Source organism: Chlorella variabilis (genome assembly GCF_000147415.1).
Source record: "Chlorella variabilis unplaced genomic scaffold CHLNCscaffold_11, whole genome shotgun sequence".
Lineage (NCBI taxonomy): Eukaryota > Viridiplantae > Chlorophyta > Trebouxiophyceae > Chlorellales > Chlorellaceae > Chlorella > Chlorella variabilis.
In genome coordinates, this window is record NW_005435077.1 from 1319003 (window position 1) to 1342528 (window position 23526).

At 68.8% G+C, this 23526-nt stretch overlaps 4 protein-coding genes across 4 annotated transcripts; 2 read left to right on the top strand and 2 right to left on the bottom strand.

Annotated features, from left to right (window-relative positions):
- Positions 1-1102: 1102 nt before the first annotated feature.
- On the bottom strand, positions 1103-4511 carry CHLNCDRAFT_134537 (hypothetical protein; the record flags this gene model as incomplete). Its single annotated transcript, XM_005847451.1, has 11 exons — positions 1103-1349; positions 1486-1631; positions 1827-1927; positions 2120-2347; positions 2502-2705; positions 2868-2961; positions 3189-3305; positions 3485-3541; positions 3734-3847; positions 3974-4147; positions 4341-4511. 11 exons carry the CDS (start codon positions 4509-4511, stop codon positions 1103-1105), a joined length of 1653 nt encoding a protein of 550 aa, XP_005847513.1.
- A 244-nt stretch (positions 4512-4755) lies between these two features.
- CHLNCDRAFT_134538 (hypothetical protein) lies at positions 4756-8673 on the top strand (the record flags this gene model as incomplete). Its single annotated transcript, XM_005847278.1, has 6 exons — positions 4756-4778; positions 5044-5770; positions 5882-6373; positions 6580-7805; positions 7971-8232; positions 8464-8673. 6 exons carry the CDS (start codon positions 4756-4758, stop codon positions 8671-8673), a joined length of 2940 nt encoding a protein of 979 aa, XP_005847340.1.
- A 1311-nt stretch (positions 8674-9984) lies between these two features.
- On the bottom strand, positions 9985-14255 carry CHLNCDRAFT_52641 (hypothetical protein; the record flags this gene model as incomplete). Its single annotated transcript, XM_005847452.1, has 12 exons — positions 9985-10339; positions 10466-10535; positions 10788-10897; positions 11105-11205; positions 11434-11960; positions 12205-12326; positions 12552-12686; positions 12995-13155; positions 13460-13555; positions 13714-13758; positions 13846-14077; positions 14134-14255. 12 exons carry the CDS (start codon positions 14253-14255, stop codon positions 9985-9987), a joined length of 2076 nt encoding a protein of 691 aa, XP_005847514.1.
- A 593-nt stretch (positions 14256-14848) lies between these two features.
- CHLNCDRAFT_52642 (hypothetical protein) lies at positions 14849-15701 on the top strand (the record flags this gene model as incomplete). Its single annotated transcript, XM_005847279.1, has 3 exons — positions 14849-14946; positions 15046-15220; positions 15426-15701. The coding sequence occupies 3 exons, from the start codon at positions 14849-14851 to the stop codon at positions 15699-15701; spliced, it is 549 nt and encodes a 182-aa protein (XP_005847341.1).
- Between the last annotated feature and the right edge of the window lie 7825 nt (positions 15702-23526).

Sequence of the window (23526 nt, forward strand, 5' to 3'; positions counted from 1 at the left end):
CATGAGCAATGAGCAGTTGAGCAGCCCCTCCCTAAACAAAGTGAAGCGCAGGACGGGGTCCGGTGGATGGGAGGCAAGGAAACGCGGGGGGTTGCCACGTGCGCTACCGCCGCCGCCGCAGGCAGCACCCCTGCGGCGGCGGCAGCGGCAGCAAGCCGTGGACCCAAACGCCGTGCCGCCGCCGCCGCAGGCAGCACCCCTGCGACGGCGGCGGCAGCAAGCCGTGGACCGAAACTCCGTGCCGCCGAGTCCCGTGGCTGTGGCCGTGGGCTTCTGGCAGGAAACTACGGCCGCAGCTCGGCAGCACGGGGGCGTCTCAGCGTGCCGCCGCCGCCGCCGCGCTGCCCCCCCGGGCACGGCGGCGGCGGCAGCAAGCTTGGGCCCAAACGCCGTGCCGCCGAGTCCCGTGGCTGCGACCGTAGACCGTGGGCCGGAAACTGCGCCCGCAGCTCGGCGGCACGTGGTTCTGGTCAAATCGCCAAGCGTGCAGCAGCGCCGAACCACGCTTCCCGGCCTCGGCGCATGCCTTCAGGGGCCCCCTATCGCTGGGCACACCCCTCCAACACCGAACATGCGCCCGGGGGGGAGGGCGGCCCGGGCTGCCCAGGCCAAAGTGGGCCGCCCTCGAGCAAGAGGCGGCCGGGCTGTGTGCTGAATGAATGAATGAATGAGTGCAAAGGCGCATGCTGCTGCACCCCTCACACCTGCTCCCTGTGGCCCACAAGCACGCCGCCAGGCACAGGAGCAGCCAGCGCTGCATCCCGATGAATGTCGCGGCCCTCAACGCGAGGCGAGGCTTGTCAGAGCGCACTGGGCGAGGTGGGAGCAATGGCCAAAGCGCCGTCTTTGGTTTTGCGGGGCTGTATGCTCAGCACAGCTGTGATATGATCATACCGAGAGGGTCAGGCGGGGGCACGCTCGACATGAGCGCCAGCAATGCGGCTCCTGCTGGGTTAGCTCATGTTCCTGCCGGCTGCCTTGCATGGGGGGGTGCAAGGAGGGAGCTGAGCAGCCAGCCAGAACGACCCCATCCTTGTCGTGATCTGATCCCTGAACGATGGCAGTTGCTATGGGAATGGCACGGCAGCTTGGGAACGCAGGCTCAAGGCTCCAGCACCAGCCGGTTGCCCAGCAGCTGCGTCAGCGTTTGCAGCCCCTCCATTTGTGCCCGCAGCTTGCCCCCTGCCGCGCCTGCGCCACCGCCGCCGCCCTCCCCGCCCTCCCCTCCACAGTGGACCTCCATGTTGAGGCGCAGGCGCTCCAGGTGAGGCACCGCCGCCGCCAGCTGCTGCGCCGCCGCGCTGCCAACCACCAGCTGCGGGTTGTCCGCCAGGGAGAGCTCCCGCAGGCTGCGGCATCCGGCAACGGGGGCAGCGCCGTGGCAATCCTTGGCCGCAGTCGCATCAATGGCTAGCCGCCGGCAGCCCAGCTGAGCACAGCTAGCGCAGCTTCCAGGCACATGGCAGCCGAGTGTCCACCACACACCTGCTGCAAGCGGTCAGCCCCTCTGGCACCTCCGCCAGTGCGTTGTTGGCCAGGCTCAGCCGCTCCAGGCCCGTGAGATACTGCCCCACCGGCAGCGTGGTCAGGCGGTTGCCCTCCAGCGACAGGCAGGTGAGATGCAGCAGGCCCTGCAGGAGCAGGCACGGGAAGGGTGGAGGGAGGGGCTGTTGACCTTGGGGAGAAGCTTGGGGAGGGGGGGTTGCTGGGGGACGCCGCTGTGGCGCACCCGCCTCCGCTGGCGGCTTGGGAGGGCCAGCCGGGACTGTAACCTGCCCCCCTCGCGGCCAGTGGTACGGCATCCGGCCGTACTGCGTGATGCTCACCTGTACTGCTGGTGGTACCACATCCAGCTGCGCATATTCCAGCTGCAGCGCCTGCAGCTGCTGCAGGTGCACCCACTCTGCCGGCACTGGGGCCGCCTGCGCTGGGAGGCAGGGCAGGTAGAGAGGGGGTGCAGATGGGTGAGGGGATCGGGGCGTGGGTGGCAGGGCGAGCCTCGCTCTTAGCAGGCAAAGCGCTGCAGCGTGCCAGACCCACCACCCACAGCCCGTCGCTTGCGTGGCGCAACAGCCCGAGCCCAGACATGCAAAGAACACAGCACAGCAGTGGTGGCGACCAGCCCCCAGTGCCTGCCGGCTGTGGCCGCTCGCCTGCATGAGCTGCTGCGGCGGGCCTTCAGCCAGGTGCAGCTCCTCAGCTGCCGGGAAGCTGGTCACGCTGTGCCAGGTCAGCGAGGTCAGCGCGGGCGCCGCCAGCGCCCACAGCTGCGGCGGCACGGGCCGGGCGAGGCGCAGCGACCCCAGGTGCAGCGACTGCAGCCTGCCGATGCACCCGCTCTCGCCGGCTGCAGCAGCGGACCGGCGCGCGGGCGCGGGCGGAAGCATGCTCATCCTTCAGGCGGCGAGCAGCCGGCAGGCCCACTATGCATGCGCGGGGCGTGAGCCCGGGAGGCAGGTGCGAGGCTGCCTGTGGCCGGCGCCGCGCCCAGCGCCGCTCACCGTAGCGCCGCGGCAGCGCCGGCCAGTCTTGGACGGCGCAGGACAGCAGCGTCAGGCCCAGCAGCCCGGTGCAGGCCAGCGCATTCCCCGGCATGCCGGCGCCGCTCTGGTTCTCCAGGAAAAGCTCCCGCAGGGATGCCAGGTGGCGCAGGCCCTCCCACAGCTGGATGCCCGCCCGCCGGCGGGGCTGCGCCGCAAGCACGTCTGCGCGGGGAGCAGCCAGGGGCGCACGGCGCATGGGAGGGGGCCGGGCGAGATGCACGGGAGGTCGGCGCGGCACAGCTGAAGCCGTGGAGGAGCTTCAGCTGGCAAGCGGGCAGAGGGGAGCGCAGCGGATGCATGCGGCGCAGCAACGGCCGTGCTCACCTGCACAGGCCAGGTGCGTGAGGCGGGCCAGGGCCTGCGCAAGGCGAGGCGTGAACTGGGCCAGCCGCACCGTGCGCAGCTCCAGGCGCCGCAGCTGCAAGGCAGAGGGCGGCCGCGGGGCGGCTCCGCTCGAGGAGCTGGCAGGCCGCCAGAGGAGAGGCCAGGCAGGCAGGTACAGCGGTGCGCCCCACTTGTACCAGCAGCAGCAAGTAGCCGCTGCCGCTGCCGCAGCAGCCCGCAAACAGCAGGCAACAGCAGCAGCAGCGACAGCAGCAGCCCGCAAACAGCAGCCGCGGCTGCGGCGGCAGCGGCAGCAGGCACCTGGCTCAGCCCTTCCAGCAGGTCTGGAGCCAGAGCTGCCGACTCCATGCGACAGCTCAGCGCCAGCTGGGTCAGCCCCGCCAGCGCGGTGACCACCCCGCTCGTGCTGCCCACAAGCTGCAGGGTCAGGCACGCGGCAGGTAGGCAGGCAGGCGGGCGCATGGGAGGGCGGGCGGCGTGTGTGGCTGCGGCAGGCGAGCCCCAGACTCTGTGCCCGCTCCGGCCTGCAAGGCCAGCAGCATCCGCAGCATGCAGGCAGCCAGCCGCGAGCCAGGCCCAGAGCTTGCCTTGTCGACACGCAGATCCAAGCGCTGCAGGGCTGGCAGCGCCACAAGCTGATGCAGCGCCTCGCCCTGCAGGCACAGTGGGTTGGCTGGCCCTGCGGGCGGGCAGGCAAGCGAGGCAGCACATGCTCAGTGGCATGGGACACAGCTGCTCAACAGCATACGCCCTAGTGACTGGCATGGCCCGCTGTGCACGGTGTGCCGGCGGCGTGCCGGCGGCGTGGGCTTGCCTGCGGCGTGCAATGGGCAGTCCACGCCCACCGCCTGCACGCCGGGGCAGCCCCGCAGCAGGCCCAGCTCTGGACCGAAGCTGCCGCGGGTATCCAGGAAAAGCGCCTCGCGCAGGCGGGAGCTGCGCAAGCCGCCCGGGAAGAGCTGCGGGCAACCAGGGCGAGGGTTGGACGAGGGGCGGCATGCCTGTGCAAAACTGGGAGGCCCTGACATGCATGGCCTACCCGCCACCCTGCCTGCCGTCCTGCCTGCCAGCCCTGCCTGCCCCACCTGGTGCTGCGGTAGCCCTGCCAGCGCATGGCAGCCGCGGAAGATGAGGCGGCGCGCGTACGGCAGGCGCGAGGCGAGCCAGGCGGCGGCAGCAGCAAACGCCACGCCGCCGCCGTCCGCCTGCTGCTGCACCACTGCCCAATCCAGGCGCAGCTCCTGCCACAACACGGTGCTCTGCGGTGGGGGCGGCCACCAGAAGGATGGCGGGGCGGGTGGGGAGCGGTTGGGAGGGTGGCAGCGGGGGTGGCGGCGACGAGCGGCGCGGCGGCAGTCGGCACGCGAGCGCCCAGCACGCTCTGCTGAGAGGCGGCACACAGGCTCTGGGCGAAGGTTCCAGGGGTCCCAGGCCCCTCGACAGGTGCCGCACCTGAACATACACCTGGCTCCAGCGCTTGCAGACTTGCGGGATGGCGGCGCTGTGGCGGTAGCACGGCGTGGGCGGCGCACCCGCGCCACCGATTGCGCAGGCGTGCGCAAGTATCACCTCTAGCAGTGCATCCTCCAGGTCATCCACCGATCTGAGCTGCTGGGCGCTCATGGCGCCAGGCGCCGCAGGCGGCAGCCTCGAGGCAGCCACACGGTGTGGCGCAGGCTGCCCGACCCGCCGCCGCTTGCTGCTGCTCCCTCCTACCGTGCCTCGGGCGGCCACTGAGCGAGTGTGATGGTCTGGATGCTATGTGTAGCAGCAGTTGGTGCGCTCAGGCGGCCGACAGGGAGGCCTCGCGGTGTTTTGCGATGGCGAGTTGGCAGGGCGGAGGGCCTTTGGGCTTCTGGAGCTCTTGATGAGTGGCGCAGATGGCAGCACGTGAGCCTGGGACGGATTGGGGCAATTTGGCACCATCATGAGGCAGGCCTCGCCAAATCATGCGCCGCAGGCGCAGGCCATTGAAAATGAACAGCGTCGCGTTGCCTCTATCTATTTGATTTGGACACTATGGCAGCCGATTGATTCACCGCGGACATGGCGGCACCAACAACAAACGGGTGGGCACAGTTTGCTCTCTGCGGCGGGGCCCCGGGCGCCTTCCCGTGAAGTTAACAGCGCCTGTGTCACTGCCGACCTGCTGTAGAGCGCTGCTGCGCAAGCGCCTGAGCCTGAGTGGCGGCGGCTCGCGGGCGGGGGCTCCGTCGCCTGGCGCGCGGGCGGGGCCACCGTCGCCTCTGGCGCTCCCAGGCGGCAGCGGCGGCCCTGCTGCTCTCGTGGACATCACTGCGGCCGCCAGCAACCATGGCCAGGCAGCACAAGGAGCGGCAGTCGACCACTGCCATGCCCTGCTGCCTCTGGACCTCCAGCGGAGGGCCACTCCTGCCCCACCCGCCCAAGCAGTCAAGGCTGGAAGCGATGGCGACAAAGACAGCTGGGATGAGGATGAGGAGGATGACGATGCACCCAACTGGGATCTGCTGGGAGACCTGGGCACGTCGCCGCCGCCACCTCAGCACCCACCAGCAGCTGCGCAGCAAGCTCCGCAGGCAGAAGCACCAGCGGGCCAGGCACATCTGCCAGCAGCAACGGGGCCAGCACCAGCACCGCATGCCGCCGCGGCCCAGCAGCAGCAGGCCTTGGCTCCGGCAGGCTGGCGCAGCCCAGCCGAGGAGCTGCAGCAGGCTGCGGCGGCCGCCGAGGGGCCGGCCACCAGGCCGCTGCCAGCTACTGCACACCATGGCGGCGGGTTTGGTGGCGGCAGCGGCATGCGGTCCCGCCTGACCACTGGCATGCGCCCGGGCTTGACTTCCACTGGACGACGCAAGCGGCTGCGCTCCATTTTCGCTGACGAGGAGGAGGAGGGCGGCGAGGTGGGTGGGCTGCAGCCGATGCTTGGGCTCGCTGGTGCCGCCCCTCGCTCGCCCTGTGCTGCTGTGTTGGTAGGGCTGCGCAGCCACGAGCCCCACCCAGCTGCTGTGCAGGGAGGCCTGGGCGGAGCGGCAGCCGTGGCGGCGGGTGGTCGGACGGACGACAGCGACGATGATGCCGACTTGTGTGATGTGGCATGGGGCAGCAAGGGCAAGGCCGCAGCACCCAGGGCGCAGCAGCAGCTGCCAGGGACCCAGACGGTTGGCCAGGGGCTGCGGCGGCTGCACAAGGCTGGAGACAGCCGCATGCCCCAGCAGCAGCAGCAGCAGCAGCAGCATGAGTGTGAGGTGGATTTAACGCCGGATGAGGCCTGGGCAGCTGAGGGTGCGGCTCCCTCAGCCGCCACCGCACCCCGCCCCTCTGGGCCAGCGCTGCTCAGTCTGCAGAGCACACCCTTTTCGGATGAGGTTGCAGCAGACCCAGCAGAGCCACCTGCAGGCGCGGCCTGTCCAGGAGAGGCAGCAGCGCCGGCAGCGGCGGCAGGCGCGGGGGCCAAACCGAAGGGCAACCCATTTGCTCGCACCGGTGCGGCGGCCAAGGGATCGGTGAGTGGCTGGCAGCATTATGCCGCGCTGGTCAGCTGTTCCGCGAGCCCTGGTGGCACCCTCCCCCAGTCACTGCCAGCACTCCTGTATGTATTCGTCATAAACACTCCGGGGCTCATCCCATTTCAGCGGCCCGAGGGGCCCACCTTCGTGTACTCGTTTGCCCATTAGGTCCCGGTCTCTGCCTCGCTCTGCCTGCCCTGCAGCGCATCACTCTGGCCGCTACCGCAGCGGTTGGGGCACCAGCCATGGCTGCTGCGGCAGCCGCAGCGGCAGAGGCGGTTGATGCGGTGGCCCGGTTGAGCAGCCTGCCAGACGGGCCGGCGGGTGCCGGCGCCGCAGCGGCGGCGGCTGCCGGCGGCGGTGCCGGTGCCAAGCCCTGGCAGCAGCACCGCACCTTCAAGCCGCCCCGTATGGAGCCCAAGCAGCAGCCGCAGCAGCCGCAGCGCGCCAGGCCTGCGGCTGTGTTTGACAGCAGCAGCGACGACGACTTCTTGCAGGCGCCCAGCACGGCCAAGCGCCGCCGCCCGGCTGCCTCCGCCCAGAAGCAGCGGCAGCAGCAGCAGCTGGCGAGGCAGCAGCCCAAGGCGCCGGCTCCGGCGGCGCCGCAGCGCAGAAACCAGCACCAGCCTCAACAGCAGCAGCAGAAGCCGCCTCAGCAGCCTCAGCAGCAGGAGGAGCCGGAGGTTTCCAGTCTGGTTGACAGCAGCGGCGGCCCCTCCCAGCAGCGGGAGCCGCTGCCGGGTAGTCAACGCGCCGAGGCACCCGCGCAGCAGCAGTGGCAGTGGCAGCATCAGGCTTGGGGGCAGGGCGTCCAGCAGCAGCAGCAGGACACGGGAGCTGGAGCAGCGGCAGGCGGAGCCAGCGGGCCACAGGTGTTCTGGCAGGCAGCGGAGGAGGGCCCAGAGGAGGAGGGCGGGTGGGAGGAGCAGCGAGCTCCGAAGCAGCAGCAGCAGGCGTGGGGTGATGCGGACCGGCACGGCGGCTACGGCCAGCAAGCGTGGCACGCCGGCCAGCAGCGCTGGGATCAGCGCCAGCAGCAGCAGCCTGGAGGGTGGGACGCTCAGGGGTGGCAGCAGGGGCAGGAGCCGCCGCGAGGCCAGGGCCGGCAGTGGCTGGGCGGGGAGGCCCAATGGCAGGAGGGGAGCCACCACCGCCACCACCACCACCACCACCAGCAGGAGCAGGAGCAGGAGCCTGCGGTATTCTGGCAGGCGCCAGAGGAGGATGCGACAGACGGCTTTGGTGCTGCTGGAGGCACCGGCCAGCCGGCATCCCAGCAGCGGCAGTGGGTGGAGCAGCCGCACGCGCGGCCCGCGGGAGCGGGAGGCTGGAAGGCGGCAGCGGGGCCCGCGGGTGGCGACGCGCCGTGGTGGGCGCGCTTTCCAGACTTTGTGCCGGTTGCCGCGCTGCGTGGCGGCCAGGACCCCAGGTGGGCTGTGTGTGCTTGGGCAGCCTGCCCTGCCGCCTGCGGCTTGCTGCCCTGCCTTGCGTGCCTTGCCCCTGGCGCCTGCTGCTGCCAGGGCCCACCTGCTTCCTGCAATTGCTGCACCCGTACGTGACGTGTGTGTGTATGGGTGAGCGATGTGTGCTGCAGGGATGGCTCAACTGTGTACATTGACTACCGCCAGCAGTTTTCGGGAGCCAGCGGCGGCGGCGCCACTGCAGCCTCCAAGGCCGCCGCCGCCGCCGCCGCTTCCAGCCCGTTGGCGGCCATGGGTGGCGCAGCGGGCGGGCGCAAGCGCGGCGCCGCCGGCCGCAAAGGCGACCGAGGCGGCGGCGGCGGCGGCGGCGGCGGGGCTGGCGAGGGCGGCGGCGGCGGCTTGACGAGCTGCTGGATCGAGGAAGGGGCTACCAAGGTGAGGCATGCGGCTCTTGGTGTACCAATATGGTGTGTGCCTGGGTCTGCGGGAGACCCGGCCTGCCCTGTGCCACCACTGGCCCTGGCACATGCCTTGCTTTCCTCGCCGCCCTCCCACCTCCACCCCGAGTGATCATTAGCCCGCCTTCACAGCGCGCAAACATGCAGCGGCTGTTGTCTCTCGCAATGCCTCATCACATCTCGCCCGCCTCCTCCTCCCCTGCTGCAGGTCTATTATGACGCCAGCGGCAACAAGCTGTGGGGCCAGAAGGCGTACATGACCTACAAGCGGGAGAAGGGCGAGCCGCTGGGCCGCGGCGGCGACCGCAAGGGCAGGGCCTCCTCGTCCGGCGGCGCCGGGCGCAAACGCAAGGCCTCTGCCGGCGGCGGGCGCAAGCGCAAGTCCGGGAGCGGCGGCGGGAAGCGGGCGCGCTCGTAGGCGCCACGCAGCATTTCTATTGGCAAGTGAGGGCAGGCCTCCCCAGGCGCTGCTGCTGCCTGGCATCCAATTTTTCTTTGTGGTGCGCTCGATGTAAGGCTGCCACAGACGCGGCTGTGGCGCAAGCGCCCACCCGCACATCGCTGGCAGTGCCTGCATGCAAGCCGCTAGCCCCCGGCATCGGGCGACCCCTCGTGCTGCACGTTGTGCCTCACTCAGCTCAAGTGATCATTTTGGGGCTCCTCGCCTTCGCTCCGAAACCATCCGCCTACAAGCCCCTGCGCCATCTCGCCCCGTTACCGCTCTGCCCTCCAATGGCTTGTACAGACATGGAAACGCTGAAAGTGAAGACTGGCAAGTGCCCGGACGAGGTTCTGCAGGCAAGGACGGTGGCTCGGTGTCAGGTGTCGGTGGGCCTCTGAGCTGCTTCATTTCGCGGTAGCCGCTTGTCACTGGAGTTTGTTCGTCGCCCGTTGCTGTCTGGGATTGGATGCGGACCGGGCGGGCGCTGCCCGCCTGGCCGCCGCCGCCATCCCAGAGCCGCCCCTGCACTCCTTGCCCTGCAGGCAATTTACGGGCCCAAGTCCCCCCAGAAGAGCGCCAATTTGGAGGCCTCCATGGAGAGGTGAGCACCGCTGAGCAGCGTGCCGCCACGTGCCGCCACGCATCCAGGCAGCACAGCACCGGCCTCAATGATGCTCCGTCCGGTGTTGCTGCGTGCTGCATGCAGGTGGTGGCGGGTGTACAGCAGCCGCAAGATGAGCGACCCCACGGAAGAGTACACCGCCAATTCTCTGGTCTATGACCCCAACCACCTGCCCAACAGCCCCCGCAAGGCGGGGACTGACACCGCGCCCGCGCAATGAAGCCGCAAAGCCTTCGAGAGTGAGTCACCGAGAGGTCGTGACAACCACCTCGAGTCACCTCGGTCATGGCTGCGCTGGCCGGCGGTGGCCCGGTGCTATGTTCCGCCTCCAAGCCTCCCCTAAGCTCCTGTCACCTTTCCGCACGCTGGAACGCCACTCGAGCGGCGGGTTGATGTGCCAATGCTTGCTTGCCTGAGTGCACTGAGAGTCCAGGCTGCGTGTGAGCTTTGCTGGTTTCTGTTCCTGCTGCTGAGAGTCTGCTGCCAACCCGCATGTCCCCTGTTCCATGATGCACGCTTTCTTTACAACTGAGCGCCCGTACTTGCAACCACGCACAGAAAACAACTGGGCAACTGAGGAGCAGGCTGAGCAGGCAGGGCAGGGTCCAGCGTCGCTCAGGGCAGTCCAGCTGCCCTGCCAGCTTGTGATACAAGAAACGGGCTGGTCAAGGGCAGTCCCGCTGGTACGGCTCGCGGTATGGCAGCCCCAGCAGCTCAAACAGGTCCCGCTGGCTCCGCACCGCCCTGCTGCCACGGCTGCTGCCACTACCGCTGTCGCTGCCGCTGCTGGTGCCACCTCCCCCTACCGCTCCTCCTGGTCTGCCTCCCCCGGGCCCAGCTGCCGCCGCTGCTGCCCCTCCTGCTCCCGCTCCTGCCCCTGGCGCCTCGTCGCCCTGCCCTCCACCTGATGCCGCGCTGCAGGGTCCCCAGCCCGGCGGCCAGCAGCCGTGGCCGTGCTTGTCCAGCGGCGGCGCGCCCTCTGGCACCCGCACCACGCGGCCATCCAAAATGCGGTACAGCCTGCAGGGCAGCAACAGGGTGGGGCCAGACTCGAGCAGCTCAGCCCTCTTGGCGAGCAGCAAAAGCCCTGCATACACATGTAGTGACAACACCGCAGGAGGGAGCAGGGGCAGCCTGCCCTCCCACCCTTGGCTGTTGAGGTGCATGTGGAGGCGGTTGAGGTGGCGGCGCAGGAACCTGTTGAACTGAGCGCTGCCTGCAGGCGGGGCGGGCAGCAGCACTCGATGCAATGGAGTGGCCAGCGCCGCGGGCCAGCAGGCATGGCAGGTGCCGGCAGCCGGCTGTCATCCCAGGCCAGTCGCAGCCAGGCTCCAACCAATGGGTGGCCCAGGCAGGCCCAGGCAGGCTCCAAGCAGGCCCAGGCAGGCTCCAACGCCAAGGCAAGCCATGCAGGCCTCGCCCGCCAGAAGCCGATCTGGGGTGACTCCAGCGCCGGCCATCGGCGCACCGATCCAGCCGATGAGTGCGTAGGGCAGCTGGGCGGGGGTGGCCAGAATGACGTCCATGCGCCGCAGCCTGCCGGCGCCGGTGCGGAAGACAACAAACATGTGGTCGAGCCTGGCGGGAAAGGAAGGAAGGCAAAGAAAGAAATGAAAGGAAAGATCTTCTAGAGGTCTAGTCTGCGGCGGTGCGATTCATGCCCAGTGCACGACAAACAATAATCACATGGGTATCCCGTATAACTCAGTGATACTGGGGACTGGCCCAGCACGCCACCCTTGGGGCACGGCCCGCGGCCGCCCACCAAGCACACCCTGGTCGCACCTGTCTGACGCCACGGTGCCCTGCGGTCCCTCGGGCGCCAGGTCTGCGGCCGTGAGCTCCTCCATCACCACCTTGGCCTCCAGGTCAGCGGCGCGGTGTTTCTGCGGTACATACAGCAGCACAGCAGTACACGAAGCGGTGCAGAAGGCGGAGGCCCGGGCGTGGGCGCGCAGGGCAGGGCCAGCGCAGGGCGGGCCACCGAGCATGCTGAGCAGCCAGCAAGCGAGCCAGCAGGCACAGCTGGCTAGCCAACCACGCCAGCAGGCACAGCAGCCAGCAAAGCCAGCAGGCACAGCAGCCGCGCATGCCAGCTGACCCAGGCACACCACCTGCAGCATGCACATGGCACCCTGCTCGGCCGGCACGATGCGCCGCGCGTCCAGCAGCTCATCTCGCAGCCGGTCTATCAAGTCGTCGGGCCAGGCATAGGTGGGGTGGGACACCACAAAGTCGGCATCGTGGTGGGGAAGGTCACGGTGGGACTCCTTGGGAGGGTGCCGCCCGTCGCCGCCGCCGCCGCCGCCACCGCCATCGCCGCCGCCGCCGCCGGCGGCGGCAGGTGGGGGTGTAGAGCGGCGCGGGGCGAAGGGTTCGGGCGCTTCCGGGCCTGGGCGGGCCTCTCCCTGCCTTTGCTCTTCCCGCTGCTGCTGCTGTCCCTGCTGCTGCTGCTGTCCCTGCTGCTGCTCCGGCTGCTGCGGGGCTTGGGGCGGCGGCCGTTGCTGCTGCGGGGCTTGGGGCGGGGGCCGCTGCTGCCGCCGGGTGCCGCCCACCACCTCCACGTGCCAGCCGCCCACGCCGGTCGCCGCCTGCAGCCCCGCCTCCACCGCCTGCCGCATCTCCGCCAAGTCCTGGGCGCCTGCAGGCAGTCGGCAGCCCAGGCAGGAGGGGTGGATGGGCCAGGGCGAGGAGGGAGGGCCAGGTGCCGAGGATATGGCGGGAGCTGCCGGCAGCCGAGGCTGACGTTCGCAGGCCATGCCAGGCCGTCCCAGCCACAGCAGCTGTCGTAGCAATCGCCGCCGGCTGCGCATCCACTCGTCCATAGTAGCACCGCCACCCAGACCGCCACCCAGCACCGCCACCCAGCACCGCCACCAACTTACTGATGCCCTCCAGCAGGTCCCGGCGGTACCGCAGCCCAAAGCGCTGCGCCGCGGTCAGCGCCAGCGGCGGCTGCCAGGAAGCTGCCTGGCCCGCGGCCGCCGCCTCCACATCCTCGCACGTACTGCAGGCGCCGGCAGGGGGCTCCAGCAGAGAGGCCAGCTTGCTCAGATGCTGCAGCCCGGCTTGTGCCCGTCTGTACAGAATGGTGACCTATGCCGCACACACCACCACGCCTGCGATTTAGGGTTTTTGAGTGCAGGCTCTCTGCCACACTCATACACACTCGGACAGCAGGTTGGCCCAAGCAGCCTTCGGCTGGCCTGGCCGCCCGCAGCGCCACACACACCTCAGCCCCCGGCCCCACCACTTGCGCGCCGTGCTGGCCCCCACGCCCACCAGCCTGGCAAAGCGGCGGCGGGTGGCGGCGCCGGCGCTGTCCAGGCGCAGCACGCCCTTGGAGTCGCGCACCGCCTCGTCCCGCCTGCAGCAAGCGCGGGCGGCGTCGGTGGAGGGCTTGGGGCCCGTGGCAGGAGAACAAAGAAGACAGGGGCCGTGCCAGGGGTCGTGTGATTGGTGCACACGAGCGGCGCAGCACGACAGCTTAGGCCTGCGGGGCGCCGAGAAAGTGCTGGTTGCGCATGGGTGTCGCGGGGACACAGGGTGGAGACCGGCAGGCCACACGGGAGCTGGCCAGGCTCTGCCAGCTGGCAGCGCGGCAGGGCCCCACGCGGCGGGCCCCGCTCCCGCTGCCCCCGCTGCCCCTGCTGCCCCCGCCGGCCCGCCTCCCACCTGAACCGCTCCAGTTTGTCGCAGGTGCCGGTGAGCAGTATCTCGCTCACCTCCTCCGCAGTCGAGTCTGCCAGGTATGGCAGCCTGCCCGGTTGCAGCGGCGGCGACAGGCGGTACGCGCACGTACGTACCACCGCCGCCGCATGCGCATAGGCCAGCGACTGGAGGGCAGGGGGCATGGGGGGGCAGCGGAGCGGGGGAGCAAGTTGGCTGGTGAGCACCTGAATTCGCCGACGGGTGGCGGGCATGGCACGAGGCGGGGCCGGCCAGGAAGGGGCTTGCCGGCGCAGCAGTCCAGCCAGCTGGCACGCCCTCCTCGCCAGCGGCTCGCCAGCATGGCACCGCTTACACCTGCACGCCCCTTATTACCCCTGCTGCTACCCCGTTACCCGTGCGGCAGCCCCGGCACCTGCGGCAGCCCCGGCACCCACGGCATGCCCCTGGCACCCACACCAGGCGCCCCACCTTGTGGTTCACCACCTGCTTGCCCAGGGCGTCTGTCAGGAACTGGCTGCTGAGGGCGGCCTCGTACTTCTGCAGCTCCCGCAGCGCCTGCACCACCTGCGGGGCGGATGGGGAGGGCAGGGGTGGTGTGGCAGGTGCGGGTGCGAGAGGCGGGGTGGCGGCGGCGCTGAGCGGCCCGCGGCGGGGCCAGGCGCACGGGGCGGGGCTGTGGAGAGGGCAAACGGCCGCGGCAGGCGGCGGGCACAGGCACCCACCGGCTCATTGCCGATGCGCTGGCACCGCTGCTCATCGTAGTCGCCCTGTCGGGACAGCAGAATGGGAGGCAGGGGGGCTGAGCCTGGGGCCAGAGCCAGGGAGGCGGGTAACACACACACAGGCACACACACCTGCAGCATGAGCTCGGCAAACTCCATGTCGGCGCACTCTGGGCGCCACAGCGGCCCCAGCCACTCCTCGTATGCAGAGGGCGGCCGCGCGGGCTGGGGCGCCGGCGCCGCCGCGGGCGCGCCCGCCTCCGCCGCCGGCCGGTGCTCGCCCTCTGCCTGCCGCTGCTGCCTGCGCAGGCTGGCGCTGACCCACTGCTGCGTCACGTAAGCCAGCCCGGGCGGCGCGGTTGGGCTGCCCGGGCGCAGGCAGGGCGGCAGGCTGGCCCAGCCGCCCCCCGGCTGCGGCACCAGGGCGTGGCTGATGGCGGCGCAGGCAGGGTCTTGAGTGATGCCGCCACCGAGCGCCGGCACGCTCGCCTGCCACGACTTGAGCACAGTGGCGCAATGCGGCAAGCCCTGCGGAAGCGCATCGTGTTTGGAAGGAAGCAAAGAGACGCCGGCATGCCGCGGCGCCGCACAGGCGGTGAGATAGATAAGGGAACCCTCGGCCCACCTTTTTGGGCACGAACAGCAAAACGCCCGCCAGCGGCGCTGGCTTGTGTCGCTTGGCGGCGGGCGCGCCGCCGGCAGCCGCAGCGCCGCCCTGCTGCTGCCCGGCCGACATCCGGCGGGCAAACAGCCCCGTGAGAGGCGGCTCCCCCCTGCGCCCTCCTCTCCGGCTGCACCTCCTGCCCCAGGCGATCACTGGAGGTCGACGGGGCGGGCCAAAACCCTGCACGCGTGAGTCACGACGTTTTGCTCGACACGGCGAGGCATTGGCGGTGAACAGAAGTCACATCAGAGCCGCCAAACGACAATCCAAGGGTTCCTGCGTTGTGTGCTGTGCCGCCAGCTAAGCCACTCCCAACCTGAAACGTTTCCGGTCTGAACGCCCGCTCTGACACCATACCAAGCTTGCCTAATTGCCCAGCACCCCAGGTAACGGATTTATATCGTCTGCCCACAGCCTCGCCCTGAAACCGGCTGCACCGTCCTACCAAGGCTCTCGCACACGCTACCAAGCATGCTGAGGAGGCTGGGAGGCGCAGCGCTGGTGGGAGCGCTGGCCTACACCACCGCCGACGCTGCCGCCGACTCAGCGCTCTACCTGCGAGCCAAAGGGTGAGTTTGCCGCTGCAGGAGTTAGGTTGCCTGTCTCCCAGAGCTGCGGTGCGTGGACAGTCACTGTGCTTGTCGGCGCCGCCGCCACCGCTGCCGTAGGTTGGTGCTGGAGCGGGCAGAGGGCCACGCCCGGCTGTGCGGCGAACTGGGCGGGCCGCCGCTACAGGTGGGGCCCTGGTACAACAGCAGCGTGGCCATCAGCCACGATGGACACATCGCCACTGTGACCATGCCCGTGCGGGGCAACAAGCGGTCATCCGACGTGACTGTGCGGGTGAGCTGCGGGAGCGGCGGCGGCAGCGGCCAGCCTGCCGGCTTTCGGCTGGCAGCGGCGGCAGAGATTCGCTTGCCTGCGCTGCCGTGGTGCCCCCTCCGGCAGCCAGCTAGCTAGTCGCGCGCGCACACACGCGCGTGCGCGCGCACACACGCACACAGCCACACCGCTGCTCCCCTGCCCTCCCCCGCCTCATGCATCGCAGGTGGTGCGCCAGGGCGGCCTGCGCTCCACGCTGCTGCACAACCTACTTGGCGGCGGGCAGTGGGAGGTGCTAGTCATGAATGCCCTGATCGGCATGGGCCCCGGCGGCGCCCCCGTCAGCCTCAGCCTGCTGGAGCAGGAGCAGCCAGACATGGCGGCGGCGGCGGCGGCGGCGGCGGCCATGGGCCACGGCGAGCGCTTGGCCCCAGCGGCAGGGCGGCAGCAGCAGCGGCAGGCGGCGGCGGCAGCGCAGCAGCAGCAGCAGAGGCAGTCTTAGGGAGTGGAGGTGGCGGGGAGCGAGGCATGCAGTTTGCTTCTGTCCAATCCCCCAGTCTGTTTCCTGTTTGCTGCCACCGCCTGCCGCGGCTGCCAGTGTCGCATCCATGCTAGCAAACGCTGTGGTGCTTACATAGGGGGATGCCGACTTTTGCAGGGCAGACAGGCACAGGGCGCTACTTATTTCACTCATTTCACTTGGGAGCAGCAATAGGGGGACAAATCAGAGGAAGAAGAAGAAGAAGAGGGGGAGCAGAAGGCGAGCATGTGCAGGCGCATCAGATGAGAGAGGATTCATAGAGAAAAGGGCATGCATGTATTGCATGCATGGAGGGGGGGGGGGCACATCATGTGGCAAGGCAGGTGTGTATTCATGAAACCGTATATTTGTTATGAAACGTGGGTGGGTGGTAGCTGCCGCCATCTAGTTGTGGCTGGCGCCGCCCAGCTTCTGCAGCAGCTCCGGGTGCGGGCCGCGGAAGCTGGGGCTGGTGACCAGCGCTGAGCGGCGGGCCACGGGGCCGGCGCTGGCCAGCTGCTGGGGGTGCTCGCCGCACAGGGCGCAGCCAGGCTGGGGCTTGGGCAGGGAGCGCAGGGAGGCGGCGCTGCCCAGTGCTGCGGCGGCATCGGCGTCGTCGCCGGCGATGAGGGAGCGCTTCTTGGCGAGGTGTGAGTAGGTGGAGACAGAGTAGCCGCAGCCCTGGAGCAGGGCGGTGCTGCAGGTGGCAAGGAGGGGCAGGGCGCGTGAGCGGAGCTGGCACAGGGTGCACAGCAGCAGCAGCAGTCCTGCCAGCAGCCCCCTCCACTCACAATGCCTCCATCAGCTGCGGGTCGGACATCACAGAGGTGCCCACTTCCTCCAGGCAGCTTTCGCCCAGCAGCTCCAGCGCGTTGCAGCAGGGGGTGAGGTCGGTGGCGGCGCAGGAGGAGGAGAGGGCGGCCTCAAAGCTGTCGAAGCACCTGCCGCCGGATGTGGGGCTTGCCGGGCTGGGAGGGGCGGGAGGGGCGGTGCCATCGCTGCCGGGCAGCGGGATGCGGCAGCTCCCCAGCTGGCCGGTGCTGCGGGCAAAGCAGGGAGAGGAGGAGAGGCTGGTTGAGTTTGGGAGACAGCAATCAGGCAGACAGCAGGCAGGGCAAAGCCATGAGCCTGACACACACGCCTACAGCAGCAGCATGAGCCGCACACGCCCCCTGCTCTGCACCCCAGCCCAGCCACTCACAAGGCGGTCAGCAGGCTGGCAAGGTCGGGGGTTGCGGCCATGGAAGCGGCCAGGTGGGACAGGCACTGCCCCCCCAGGGCCGACAGGGAGTTGCAGCAGGAGACGGTGTCGCCGGCGGAGGAGCAGGTGGTGTTGAGAGCGGCGTCAAAGTCGTCCACACACCGAGGCACGTCCAGTGGGGTGCTGCTGTTGCCGGTGGTGTTGGTGGGGGGCAAGGGGTCCACAGGGGTCACGGTCAGGCCGCAGCCCTGGAACAGCGTGATGCTGCATGGGGCAAGGGTATCAGGGGGATGGCGGGCTGGGTTGGAGGCAGACAGCGGTCGAGTAAGCAGCCACAAGTGTGCCGCAGCAGCAGATGCAGGCCGCACCCCCCCTTGCCGCCAACTGGCACACGCCACTCACGCTGCTTCGGTCAACTGCTGATCACCCGCCACGCTGTCAAGCACCTCCTGCCAGCAGCTCTCCCCCAGGTCCAGCAGCCCTGTGCAGCAGTCGGCGGCGGTGCCGGAGCAGGTGGCAGAGCCCTCCAACCACACTTTGAACTGGTCCAGGCACTGGCTGCTGGCGGGGGCAGGCGGGGCGCCACCAAAAGAGGGGAACTGCCTCAGGCTGCGGGCCTGGGCGGTGCCAGCACTGGCCAGCAGGGCACACAGCGCCAGCAGCAGCAGGCGGGGGAGGCAGGAGCGCATGGCTGGTTTCAAGTGGGTGTAGGGAGCTTTCAAGAGACGCAAGCAGTCAAGTTGGGGGGATGGCTGGGAGAAGTCGAGCTGTGGAGGCTGCTTTGTGATGAGAGAATGGAAGGATGATTCACGCAGGCGTGCTTATATAAGGACAAGGCGGCTTCCCCAGCCCTTCCCGCCCTGTCAAGCCCAGCCAGAGGCGCCCTTGCACTGGCTTCCCTGCAGGTCCCAACCCAAAGTCTGGGCGTTGTGGGCGCTTGCAGGCGGGTGAGGTCATCCAGGACTCATCCCCAGGCTGCACAGAGGCGATGGGGCCTGCGAACACGGGCTCTTGGCGAGGCACAGCCCACGCCGAAGCCCGCATGCAGTGTTCTGGGGGCGGTTCAGTGGTCGCGCTGTAAGATCAGGGAATCAAGAGAAAGTGGAGGGATGTAGAGGGATGGCGCCGCGTGTCGCTCCATCTTCAGGGCCATAGCCTGCACACAGCGGCGGCGGCGGCGGCAGAGCACGCTGTGTGCAGGCTGTGTCTAGGCGCAGGTCTGGCCAGGCTGTGTCGAGGCGCAGGTTTGGCCAGAACACCCTGTGGATGATCAGTTTGTGCTGGCTTCAGTGCGCTGCAGTTCAGCGCAGCCGCCGCAGCAGGGCCTTGCTGGGCACTGGACTCGTGTGGGAGGCTCTGCTTTTACACCCAGCGTTCTCTGCGCTATCAATGCTGTCTCGGTTGTTTGGGACAAGCAATGCCAAACAATAAACACAGAAAAGGTCACTGAGCCCTCCGGGTGTGTAATGTACAGCTGTGCGACGGGTGGAGGCCCGGGCGCTGTGGGAGAGCAAGAGCGAGGCGAGGCAAAGAGATGAGGGTGAAGAAAAGGGGAGAATACTCGGCGGTGGCGCCTGCGGCCGGTGGTAGCAGCCCGTGCGCGGCAGGCGGCACGCCGCGGCGCGAGGGATTTCAGGGCAGGGCGGTGAGGTGCGCTAATGGGATCGATCGTACCAAACTGGAATGCAAAGCATGCAGGATCTGGTTCATCACGAGGTGTTTTTGCGGCGGGGCCGCGGGGGCGGCGGCTGGAACTTGGGTGGCGACGGGCTGGGCGGCTTGGGCCGCGGCGGAGGCCTGGGCCGAGGGGGCGGCTTGGGGCTGCACAAAAACAGAGTACAAGGGTGAGACACACGCATGGGAGCGCCACACCAGAATGCACTGCACCGCAGCAAACTGGCGTCGCATGCTCCACCGTTCCACATCCTGTTGCTGCCAACTCCAAGCAGGTCGGCGGTGCATACCTGGGCGGCTTGGGCGGCCTGGGCCTGGGCGGCGGCCTGGGCGGCTTGGGCCTGGGCGGAGGGCGCGGGCTCGGGGGTTTGGGGGGTCTGCAAGGCAGTACGGGACACAGCAAGACCCAATCATGAGTGGCCTGCGGCTGGAGGGCGGCAGCTTCGCTGGGACAGTGTCGCCGATGAAGTGTGTGCCTGCCATCCACCAAGTGAGTCCCACATGCTCAGCGCAAGGCGGCCAGCATATGGGCATGCAGTATGCCAGCTACGCACTTGGGCCTTGGAGGCGGCCTGGGGCGGGGAGGAGGCTTGGGGCTGCAAGAAGAGGAGAAGTAGGGCGAGGGTGGGCCGGTGGCATGTGCAGACGGTGTTGCTGTGGCTGCCAAAACGACCACGGGGGCACGAGCCACAATGCGCCACAGCACCCAAGCACGGCATGGTGCTGGTCCTGCTGGGCCTGTCGTGGCAGCCAGATGGACCATACCTGGGCGGCTTGGGCCTGGGTGGCGGCTTGGGCCTGGGCGGCGGCTTGGGCCTGGGCGGCGGCTTGGGCCTGCACAAATCAGACGGGAAAAACAGAGTCAGCCGTGCCAGCGCCAGCAGCAGTAGCAGGCAGGGCACTGTCTTGCACCTGTGTACTGCTGCCGCTGCCCCGCCGTCCAGATTTGAGTGCACGAACAGCAGGCCAGCCCCGGCATGCCCCAGTTGAGCAGCGCACATACCTGGGCGGCGGCTTGGGGCTCGGCGGCTTGGGACGAGGTGGTGGCTTGGGGCGAGGAGGAGGCTTGGGGCTTGGCGGCTTGGGGCGAGGTGGAGGCTTGGGACGAGGGGGAGGCTTGGGGCTTGGCGGCTTGGGCCTCGGCGGGGGCTTGGGCCTCGGCGGGGGCTTGGGGCTGCACAGCAGGATCGGAAGCAAGCTTAAGCACAGAGGGTGGGCAGGAGGCGGGTGGCAGGGGCACATGGGAGCACCACACCAGGGTGCGCAGCATGCTCCACACACCCCCATCCTGCTGCCCCAGCCTCCACAGGCAGGTCGGCTGTGCATACCTGGGCGGCTTGGGCCTCGGCGGCGGCTTGGGGCTCGGCGGCGGCTTGGGCCTCGGCGGCGGCTTGGGAGAGGGCGGCTTGGGGCTCGGCGGCGGCTTAGGAGAGGGCGGCTTGGGGCTCGGCGGCGCAGGTGATGGCGGCGCGGGTGAGGGCGGCGGGAAAGACGGAGGCGGGAAAGGCCTGCAGGATCAGGAAGTGCAAGCATGTTATGTGACAACCTGCTGCCCGGGACAGCTGCGTGCAGCAGCGCGGCAAAACGCAGGCGCTGCCGGGTCTACGCTGCGCACATGCTGACCGCAGCTGCGAGGCACCCAAGGTTGACGAAGACCACGCTGGCGTTGGTGCCATATGCAGTCTTGATCCACGTCTGGTTGGTGTTTAGGTAGACGGCAAAGGCGGCGGCTGCCGCCTCCTGGCACAACGGCCCCGGGAAGATGACCTCGGTGTGCACGTTTATGCCCGAGATGTCCGAGCCCACGGGGCGGTCCTCGAACATAGTGATGCGCGGCTCCGGGTCAACGCCGCCAGAGCCCACCGCTTGCTGATACACCAGCGTGGTGTAGGCATTCTGGGCCGCGAGATTGAAGTCGCTCGCAGTGAAGTCAGGCAGGATGCCGATGAAGGTCACAATGGGAGGCGGGCAAGACGGCGGCGGCGGGGCCGGGGGCGGCAGCGGCGGCGCTGCAGCAGAGCACATGGGAGCAGGCATTCGAATTCCGGGTCAGCACCAGCACCTCTGCACGGCGCGCGGCGCCGCCACCGCCGTGCCCAGGCTGCATGCATGCCCATGGTCTGGCCCTGATGCTGCCCTCATGCAGGCACAGGCGGCCTCGCCTCCCAGCTGGGAGGCCGTGGTGGCTGGCTGGCTGCCGGCAAGTGTGGTGTTCATGGCACGCGGGCGGGCGGCAGCAAGAATGCTCACGTGAAGTGTCGTTGGTGACATTTAGCAGGTGGCGGAAGCCTGCAGGGGAAGCAGGGGTGTTGGGGAGTTGGCCAGGGCCCTGCTGCTGGCGGCGGGCTATTGCGCGGCCGGCGCGGCGGCGGTCGGCGGCGGCGGGAGAGGTCGGCGGGAAACGGGCTGCCGCCTTGCGCGGCTGGCCATGCCAGCGCACCTGACGGCGTATCCTCTAGGTCTAGAGAGAAGTCCGGGCCATCTGCCAAGCTGCAGGGCCAACACGCAGGCAAAAAAAGCAGGCATTGGGTGGCTGGAACACCAGTGGCTGCTGGCCCAGCTGCGGTCCCGCCGGGTGCAGCGCCGCCGGCGCTTTCACCCCCCCCAGCAGGAGGCCCCCCCCCCCGCTGCTGCACCGCGAACCAAGCCGATCCGCGCCTGCTGGCCCCTTGGCAGCCCCTCTCACCAGCCTGGGAGCAGCAAACAGGCCGCCAGGAGGCAGAGGCCCAAAGCCTTCATTGCCCTCCTGCGGGGCGCAGCCCGCTGCGCGCTACAACTCTGCTTGAGTGTTGTTCGCGGGCAGGAGGGATTGGAACGAATGAGAGCTGCGCAAAGAAGTGGGCCGCTGGCACCGAACAACAAAGTGTGTTTGCACCCCTGGGGCGGCTTCCCTGGGGCTGGTTCAAGAGCGAACAGGCCGCGGCACGCCCAGGAAATGCCGTCTATTCGCTTCCATTCATCGATCCACGCCCATTGCAAGGGATTCGCAGCGCCCGGGGGCGCCGAACCAAGGACCGCCGGCCAGCGCCCCCCCTCCTGCAGCACCTTGCGCGCGCCATCGACCGCGTGCGCAGAGCCCGGCTGCCCCCGCAATGGGCTCCAAATGTGCCCAGGTGGCCTTGTTCGCGCACGCCGGCCTGTGTCTGTCCCTCAGCTGGCGGCGGGCGGTGGGGGCTGCAAGCGCAGGCGGCGGCGCCCCCGGCCTTGGTGTGCGCGGTGTATGCTGTAAGGTCGTGGTCTCGCGTTCAACGATCACATGAACGGACGGTGGCCCGGTGCATAGTCGTTCCAGGTAGCAGTATGCTCTTGGTTGAGTTCTCATATTTAAATTTCGGGTGCGGACTGGGAGGCGGGGCCAGCGGCGGCGGCGGCCGAACCTGGCACTTGCACAATGCGGCGGCCTGCTCTCTCTGTCGGGCCGGTCTCTTAATTTCAAGAGTTGTTGTGCCTGAAATGCGTGGGGACTGTGCTAAAGCGCTACACACTAACTACATATGTGAGTTCGTCATGCATGGCGCACCCACGCCAAGCGCCACAGCTATGCTCCCATGACCGTCAGCAGTGCTGTTGCCCCAGAGTGAATAGCACAGCACGCAGCGGCGGGTGGCGCAGAAAGAGCCAGGCCGCGCTTCCCAGCGCCCCAGTGCATGCTCCTCATGCTCTGCGGGGCTGTGGAGGCGGCGGCGACGGCTTTGGCGGAGGCGGAGGGGAAGGGGGCGGCGGCCGGGGCGGCCGCGGGCTCGGCGGAGCTGGCCGGGGTGGTCTGCAACGCAGGGTGCAGGCATGGCCAGAACAGCAGCAACTGTTTGCCAACAACACAACCACAGGGCGGCAGGGCGCGGCGGCAGCCCACCGCGTGTGCCATGTCATGCTTGCTTGCTTGCTTGCTTGTGTGGGCTTAAAGTCTGGTAAAGCAAGAACTAGCTTGCAACATAGACTCCCCGCCGAAACGGGACGGGAACCGGGCGAAAGCAGAGAAAGCAATAAAACAGGGGTGGAGCAAGGCGACATGCAACGCAAGCAGCTGACAGGGCACGCATCGAAACGTGTGTATGACTGGCAAAGTCATGCGGCTCTGCTCGCCCTCCGGTGCGCACGCCCACGCTGGCATTCCAGCTCAGCGTACCTGGGCGGCCTGGGCCTTGGCGGCGGCCTGGGAGGCTTGGGACTGCACATTGCGAACATGGGGGGCAGCAAGGCGGGTGCCTGAGTAGACAGCAGGCAGGCACCGGCTTGCACCTGTGGGGCGTTCATGCTGTGTTAACCTGTGTTACAGTCACCCCGCTATGATAGGCCGCGTGAGCAGACCTTGGGCAGGGGGCACACGTGATCAAGGGGCATCAAGAGAGGGGGTGGACCATGGAGCACCCTCTCCATGGCTCCGACCACCCTCCCCCCAGCTGAGCGTCCCAGGGTCACCCCACCCTGGCCCCGCTCCCCGTCCTGCCGGACACGCAACCCCCACAACGTGGTGGGGGACGTGGGGATCCTTAGCAGCTTAGGCCTGCCAGGCCGACGGGTGCCGATGCTGGTGCGGGCTCCCGGCGGCAGGCAGCGCCGCCGCCGGGCACTCAAATGGCATGGGGCACATGGGCCCCCATGCCCGCACATCTCCCAGGCACATGAAAATACCAGAAGGCTGCACATGTAAGGGTGCATGCATTGCAGGCAGGAGTGCAAAGTGGCCTGCCGCGGCGGTCTGCTGTGCCATTACTCAGTCAGCCGCCGCTACCGTGCCGGGCTTGGCGTTCCCATGCCAACATGCCGGCGTGCCATCGCGCAAGGGGCCAGTGAGTGTGTGAGGTGGAGGTGGGGGTGGTGGGGCTGCCGCTGACCGTTGCTTGCTGACGCTGACGCTGCTCTTACCTGCGGGGGGAGGGGGTGGGTCGGGAGCCAAGGCTCGGGCAAAAGATGCCTGGGCCCTACTCAAGG